Source organism: Vulpes vulpes, chromosome X (genome assembly GCF_048418805.1).
Source record: "Vulpes vulpes isolate BD-2025 chromosome X, VulVul3, whole genome shotgun sequence".
Taxonomy (NCBI): domain Eukaryota; kingdom Metazoa; phylum Chordata; class Mammalia; order Carnivora; family Canidae; genus Vulpes; species Vulpes vulpes.
Genome location: NC_132796.1, coordinates 78,089,958 through 78,097,720, shown reverse-complemented (window position 1 = coordinate 78,097,720; position 7,763 = coordinate 78,089,958). Strand labels below are relative to the sequence as shown.

Sequence of the window (7,763 nt, the reverse complement as noted above, 5' to 3'; positions counted from 1 at the left end):
CTGTTAACTGTAAGACTTCTCTATGTATTCTAGATACAAGTCCCTTATCAGACATATAATTCTCAAAATGTTTCTTCCATTATTTGGATTGTCTTTATTTTTTAAATTTTATTTATTTATTCATGAGAGACACAAAGAGAAGGCAGAGATGAGAGACACAAAGAGAAGGCAGAGACCTAGGAAGAGGGAGAAGCAGGCTCCTTGCAGGGAGCCCGATGCGGGACTTGATCCCAGAACTCCGCGATCACACCCTGAGCCAAAGGCAGATGCTCAACTGCTGAGCCACCCAGGCGTCCTTGGATTGTCTTTCTACTTTCTTGTTGGTTCTCTCGGAAGCACAAAAGTCTTTAATTTTGATGATATCCAAGTTATCTATTTTTTCTTTGGCTATTTGTGCTTTTTGATGTCATATCTAAGAAGCTATTGTCTAACCAAAAGTCTTGAAGATTTATGTCTATGTTTTCTTCTAGGATTTTTATAGGTTTAGCTCTTTAAGTCTTCAATCCCTTTTAATTTTTGTATATGGTGTGTAGTAGGGGTTTAGCTTATTCTTTTGCTTGTGGATATTCGGGTATCCTAGCACCATTTGTTTAAAAGGCTATTCTTTATTTAAATATCTAGTAGTGCAATTGCTGGATCATAGAGTAGTTCTATTTTTAACTTTTTGAGGAACCTCCATACTATTTTTCAGAGTGGCTGCACCAGTTCACATTCCCACCAACGATGCAGGAGGATTCCCCTTTCTCCACATTCTTGCCAAGACCTGTTGCTTTTTATATTGATTTTAGCCATTTTGACAGGTGTGAGGTGATATCTCACAGTGGTTTTGATTTGCATTTCCCTGATGATCAATGATGTTGAGCATCTTTTCATTTGTTAAGAGTCCTTTTCTTAATTTGCCTTTCCTTCTCCCTTTTTTTTCCTTTGCTCATTCATTTTGATTCTTAAATTCCACATATGAACGAAATCATATGGTATTTGTCTTTTCTGACTGGATTATTTTTCTTAGCATAATACTCTCTAGCTCCATCCATATTGTTGCAAATGGCAAGATTTCATTCATTTTTATGGCTGAGTAATATTCCATTGTACATATATACCACATCTTCTTTATCTATTCATCAGTTGATGGACATTTGGGCTATTTCCCAAATTTGGCTGTTGTAGATAATGCTGCTATAAACACCAGGGCGCATGTATCCCTTTGAATTCGCATTTTTGTATTCTTTGGGTAAATACCTAGCAGTGCAACAAACTGATTATTACCAGAGGGGAGGTGGGTGGGGCAATGGGTTAACTAAGTGATGAGGATTAAGAAGTGCACCTGTGATGAGCACCAGGTGTTGTATGGTGTTGAATCACTATATTGTACACCAGAAACTAATATTATGCTGTATGTTAACTAACTGGAATTTAAATAAAAACTGGGGGAAAAGGGCAGCCCAGGTGGCTCAGTGGTTTAGCGCTGTCTTCAGCCCGGGGTGTGATCCTGGAGACCTGGTATTGAGTCCCACGTCGGGCTCCCTGCATGGAGCCTGCTTCTCCCTCTGCCTGTGTCTCTGTGTCTCTCATGAATAAATAAATAAAATCTTAAAAAGAAACTGGAATAAAAGGCTATTCTTTCCCCCGTTGAATTGTCTTAGTACCCTTGTCAAAAATAGTTTGACTGTAAATGTGAGCGTTGACTTCTGTACTCTCCATTCCATTCCATTCCACTGATGTATGGCTCTCCTCATGCCAGTACAACACTGTCTCATTTACTATATAGCTTTGTAGTAACTTTTGAAGTCAGAAAGTGTAAGTTTTCCCACTTTATTCTTCTCTTTTAAAATTGTTTTGGCTATCTATTACATTTCCATAAGAATTTTGGGGTCACCTCATAGATTTCTATTTTTAAAAAATGACTGGGATTTTGAAAGGAATTGCATTGAATCTATAGATCAGTTTGGGAGTTACTGCCCTATTACCAATATTAATAAGTCTTCCGATCTATGAACCACAGGCTATCTATCCATTTATTTTCATTTATGCCTTTCTATTTATTTCCATTTATTTAATTACTTTCAACAATGTATTGTAGCTTTCAGAGTATCAATTTGGCACCTTTTTGGTATATTTTCTCCTAAATATTTTCTTTTTGATTTTTATTTATTTATTTATTTTATTTTTTGGAGTTCAGTTTGCCAACATATCGTATAACACTCGGTGTTCATCCCGTCAAGTGCCCCCCTCAGTGCCCGTCACCCTTTTTGATGCTCTTCTAAATGAAATTGTTTTGTTAATTTTATTTTGGATTTTTTTTCAATTGCTCAGTCATAGAAGTGTAATTGATTTTTGTATACCGATTTTGTATTCTGCAACTTTGCTAAACTATTAGCCCTAATAGTTCTTTTTTGTGGACTCCTTCTGATTGCTTTATACAAGATCATATCACCTGTAAATAAAAATATCTTTATGTATTATTTTCTAATCTAGATGTCTTTTTTTTGTATTTTCTTGCCTAATTGCCCTAGATTAAAACTTCTAGTATAATATTGAATAAAAGTGCCTTGTTCCTGATCTTAGGGGTAAAGTTTTCAGCCTTTCAACACTGAGTATGTTAGTTATGGGGTTTTCATAAATGTCCTTTATCAGAGTGAGGAAGCCCTGCTCTATTCCTAGTTTGCTAAGCATTTTTATCATGCAAAGGGTGTTGAATTTTTTCAAATGCTTTTTCTGTGCCAATTGAGATGATCACGTGATTTTTATCCTTTATTCTATTGATATATTCAGCGTGATTTTGAAGAACATGGTATATTGTAAGAACTACTGGAGTAATCTTCTAACCATACAGTATGAAAGTATCTTTCCTTAACCAAAAGTATGCTTCACAAGACATTGTTAAATGCTCTTTCTGAGCTTAGGAAAAGACTTCCTTGGGAGCAATCCAAGCGGGAAGCCACCAGGAGGAGTGGTTGAGAGATGTGCCAAGATACTCCTCCAGAAACATTTTGTAATTAAAACCAAAATTTTAATTCCATGCCTTTAAAAATATCTTCTTCTGTTTTAGGGAAGTTGCAAAGGGGAGATCCTAAAAAGTTTGTAAACTCTATTACTGTATGCAGAGTAATCTAAATTGGCCAGAAATGCATGTCAGATGCTCCTTTTTCACCCAGGGAGTAGAAATAAATATGGCTGGGTGGTATTAGTGTTGAGACTGAGTGATATTGGATGTCAAGGCAGAAAGAACAACGCACTTGACAAGTTGCTTGGGAAAGAGAGAGCTCAGATATGATGTAGCCAGTGCGATAATTTCCAAAGAAATAGGAACTGCAAAGAGGGGTTTGGACTTAGTGGCCTGACTGGAGGTAAGGGAAAAAGACAAAAGAGTACCCCTGATTAGGGGCACCAGCTTTGACATAGACTCCCTTGCTTTGAACTCCAGCTCTGCCACCTACTAGTTGGTGACCTTATTTCTCTGATCATCAGTGTTCTCACTTATGTAACAGGTACAGAGTTGTTCAGAGAAAATGAGATTGTGTTTTAAAGCCTCCAGCAAAGTGCCCGGCACAGAATAGTCATTCCATAAAAAGTGACATTCCCTTTCCTCTCTTATTCAGGAAAGAATGTTACTGACCAGAGTGGATGACCTCAGGTCACAGAGTGAAGGAGTCAGGAGAAAGAAGCTGATTTTTATCTAACTTCCCAAGATGTAAGGTCATGAATTCTGGAGATATATGTTTGGGCTCACAAGAGAGCAACTTAAATCATTAACACAAGACTATAATTAAAAAGTATTTGGTGGGGTGCCTGGGTGGCTCAAGTGGTTCAGAGTGAGACTCTTGATTTGGGCTCAGGTCATGGTCTCAGGGTCGTGAGATTGAGCCACACATCTGGTCTCCAAGCTTGGAGTGGAGCCTGCTTTGGATACTCTCACTCCCTCTCCCTCCGCTCCTCCCCCACAGTGCAGGTGCACTCTCGCCTCTCTCACTCTCTCTCTAAAAAATACCAGAAAAAAATTTGATTTCAGAGTGCTTTCAGGTACATGTTAACAAGCTGGCTTACGCAATGAAATAATGTCTTATCTCACACAATAGGACACGGAGACATAGTGTATGCTGCAAGGTTAGTGGATTTCATCAGCTAGGTAATTTCGAGAAGGCCCTAGTTTCTTTGGCCTCTCCTTTCCCCTTTTAAAGTGTCCAATTCATCCTAGAGCTGGTTTTTCCTGTGATTGTAACAAGACTGCTTGTAACAATCGCTATATGCATACTTTTCAGGGAAAGACAGAGATAACCTCTCCTTCACACATAAACTAAAAATCTTTCATGTCGGTCTTACTGGGGCCCCCATTGGTCATTGTCAACCTCTGATCAGCTTAAGCCTGGGTTCCTAAACCAAACGCCAGCAAGAGGGAGGGAATTGCCATAACTGATTTACACTAATGGCAGTGGCTGTGCCTTCTGGGCTCTAGAAGGAAAATGATCACTGGGGTGTGGAGCAGAAACCCCCAGGAAGCTGGCAATGGAAATGTAGTGTGAGGAACAGACTTTCGTGATTTTAAGCCACTAAGGTTTTTTGGATTGTTTATTACTGCATCATAACCTAATTTATGTAACAATAGAAAAAGTAAATAAAGTGTTGCAAGCTACACTGAGAGGATGGAGAGAAGTGAAAATGTGGGTGTAAGTGAACTAAATCCTCCTCTATGAAAGCAGGAAGTCAATAGATGTTTAAAATGAAAATAAATACTGTACACAGTCATGTTATTTAGAAATATGGAGGAATCTGCCAAGAAAGAAACGCCCTCCGTCAAAAAAAAAAAAAAAACTTGTTAGAAAAGTAAGGGGTGCCTGGCTGTTTCAGTCGGAAGAGCATGTGACTCTTGATCTTAGGGTTGTGAGTTCGAGCCTCATGTTGCATGTAGAGATTATTTAAAAATAAAATCCTTAAAAAATTATAAGTTATTGCCTAGGGTGTAGGCCTGGGATAGAAATAGGTGTGGCAAGAGAATTTTTGTTTCATTATAAACTCTTCCAGATATTTTAATGTTTTTATGTTTAAAGAATGTGCCTTTATTCCTTTGATAATTTTTCTAAATTTCCATTTAGTTGACTTTATTTTTTTAAAAAGATTTTTAAAAACTCATTCCAGGGGCACCTGGTGGCTCAGTTAAGCAACTGCCTTCAGCTCAGGTCAAGATCCCCAAGTCCTGGGATCAAGTCCCACATGGGGGGGCGTGGGGGGAGGCTTCCTCTGCCCCTCCCCACGGCTTGTGCTCTCTCGCACTCTTTCTCTCTCTTAAATAAATAAAAATCTTTCTTAAAAAATCATTTCAGGCCCTGGAAACATGACCACGAAATCTTCCTGAAATGGGAGTTGTGCTTCGGTTGACTCAGATTGCACATACCTAATATTTATTCCTAAAGACCATTTCGCTTTTGACCACTGAATGGTCAAACTGATATTCTGACAACCAGCTTCAAAATTAAGACAAGAACTGGGGCACCTGGGTGGCTCAGTGGTTGAGCATCTACCTTTGGCTCAGGTTGTGATCTCCGGGATCGAGTCCTGCGTCAGCCTATATCTTCTTCAGCCTATATCTCTGCCTCTCTGTGTCTCATAAATGAATAAAATCTTTTAAAAATGAAGACAAGAACGAAAGAATTTTTTGCTTGTGCCATTTAATAACATTTCAGACAGAAAAATACAACAAAGGGCCTCTGCTCAGCAAATAAAGTAATTTCAACTTGTGACAATGGGTTCTTTGCTGACCTGGTGTGTTTTTTTTGTTTGTTTTTGTTTTGTTGTTGTTGTTGTTGTGTTCTTTAATAGACTTCCAGGGGCCAGAGTTGCCAGTTTTTCACTAATGGATTCCTCTCCTATCATGGGCCTGAGCCTGTTTTCCAAAGCCACCTCTACAAATATCAGAATCTTCACGAAACTCATTTCTTATCTGGCCCCCAGATTGGTGATGGCTATACTGTCTACCCTCTCTAAAGCCGAGATCCCAATCTGTGCAGGTAGTATGGTCATCTAGGCAGGTCCCATTTAGGAACAACATGGCACTTTCGGCATCAAATCTGTTATGGTATTCTACAAAACAGAAACCACATGCCGTTTTCTTAATTTTATCCAGGCCCATAAATACATTCTTGACATCACCACATCTACTAAAGAGCTTATATATTTGCTCTTCAGTAGTATAAAAGGAAAGATTCCCCACATAGAGTGTGGAGCTGTCCTTCAACAATTTCTCCTGCTCATCATTATCTCCACCAAACTGCTGGTCCTGGTACTTGCTCAGCTCCAGGGAGGAATCCCCACACAGAATTCTCAGGTTGTTGGACATGGTGCCCAAGGGGCACCGTGAGGGCAGCAGTTTGCGATCCATCTTAGCAGCAGCGACACCCCCACCAACACCCTAAATTAAATTTTTAAAAAACAAAGTTATAGGGAAGGAAGCAGAAACATAAACTCATGTATATTTAAGAGGTTTGTGCCCTGATGCATGGACACCTCAGCTCTTGACTGTGAGGATTGTGTCAAAACAAACCCAAAGTAGAATGTTCCAGGCCCCAGGAACATGGTCATAAAATGCAATTTTGCAAGCCTTCTTGAAAGGGTAGCTACACTGTCCTCGGTTGACTCAGATCCTACATACCTAATCTATTACCAAAGAACAAATTTAATAACAGAATGCTCTTGGAAAAAACAGTATAAAACAGTAAAATGGATCAAACTTTCATAGGGAATGAGCACTACTATCATTCCTGATCGAGGACTAGGCATCTGATCTGATAAATCATATATATATATATATAATCATATATTTTATATAAAATCAGGGTCAAAGCCCAAATACAGTTGTACTATACCTTCTTGTGATTTAAAATAATAAATTTATGATTCAAGTCCATACTATGGAAATCAATATATTGCATTGTTAAGTTAGACAAAAAGTCCCTAAATACATATTATCAAGGGTACATGTATGTCTATATAAATGAAAACTTTCTGGCATCATTAATTTCTAAATTAAGATTATATTTTACTAGCAATAAATCCACTTTTCATCTTAGATTTTAGAAAGACTTGTATATAATTGCTTGACTATACCATCTATTTAAAAAACCTCCCCAGGGAATTTTAACTAATGCTCTTTCCCCCTTTACAAAATTTTCCTGCTGCCGTCAGAGGCATTAAAAATGATTTGTTCAGTTTTAGCTGCACTTTTCAAAAATAGGCATTAGTTCCATCTCCCTCTTCTATTTTGCAACAGTTCCCAAGTTTTCCCCTGCAAGAAATACCTACAGAACCAGATGGAAATTCAGATTCTTGCAGCCTACCCTTCAGATATTCTGACTCGGTAGATCTAGAGCAAGATCCAGGAACTGGCATTTAACTTTTAACCTGCATCCCTCGGCCCTCCGTGATCCAGATGCAAGTGGTGCAAGGACCACACTTGGAGAACTCTGCTGAGGAATGCTTTCTCTTAAACAATGAACACTCTTTATTTGCCAGGCACCATGCTAGGTGCTATGAATACAACAGTGAAAAAAAGACATGGTGAAAGTACAATTTCAGAAATTATTTGTATCCCTGGAACAAAGCATGAACGATGATCTGTACACACACAGTAGACATGCAATAAATATCTGTCAAATGAATGAATGCATGAGTTCAGAATTGAGTGATGAAGCCAGACAAATAAACAGGAAAATACAATATGGTGTGATTGACACTGTCGTAGAGATATACATGGGGGAAAGGGAAGAAGGAAA

General features: G+C 38.5%; 1 protein-coding gene across 1 annotated transcript; it reads right to left on the bottom strand.

Annotated features, from left to right (window-relative positions):
• Positions 1 to 5,687: 5,687 nt before the first annotated feature.
• Positions 5,688 to 6,662, bottom strand: NCBP2L (nuclear cap binding protein subunit 2 like). Its single transcript, XM_026014920.2, has one exon. It carries the CDS (start codon positions 6,371 to 6,373, stop codon positions 5,846 to 5,848), a length of 528 nt encoding a protein of 175 aa, XP_025870705.2. The 5' UTR covers positions 6,374 to 6,662; the 3' UTR covers positions 5,688 to 5,845.
• Positions 6,663 to 7,763: the final 1,101 nt, after the last annotated feature.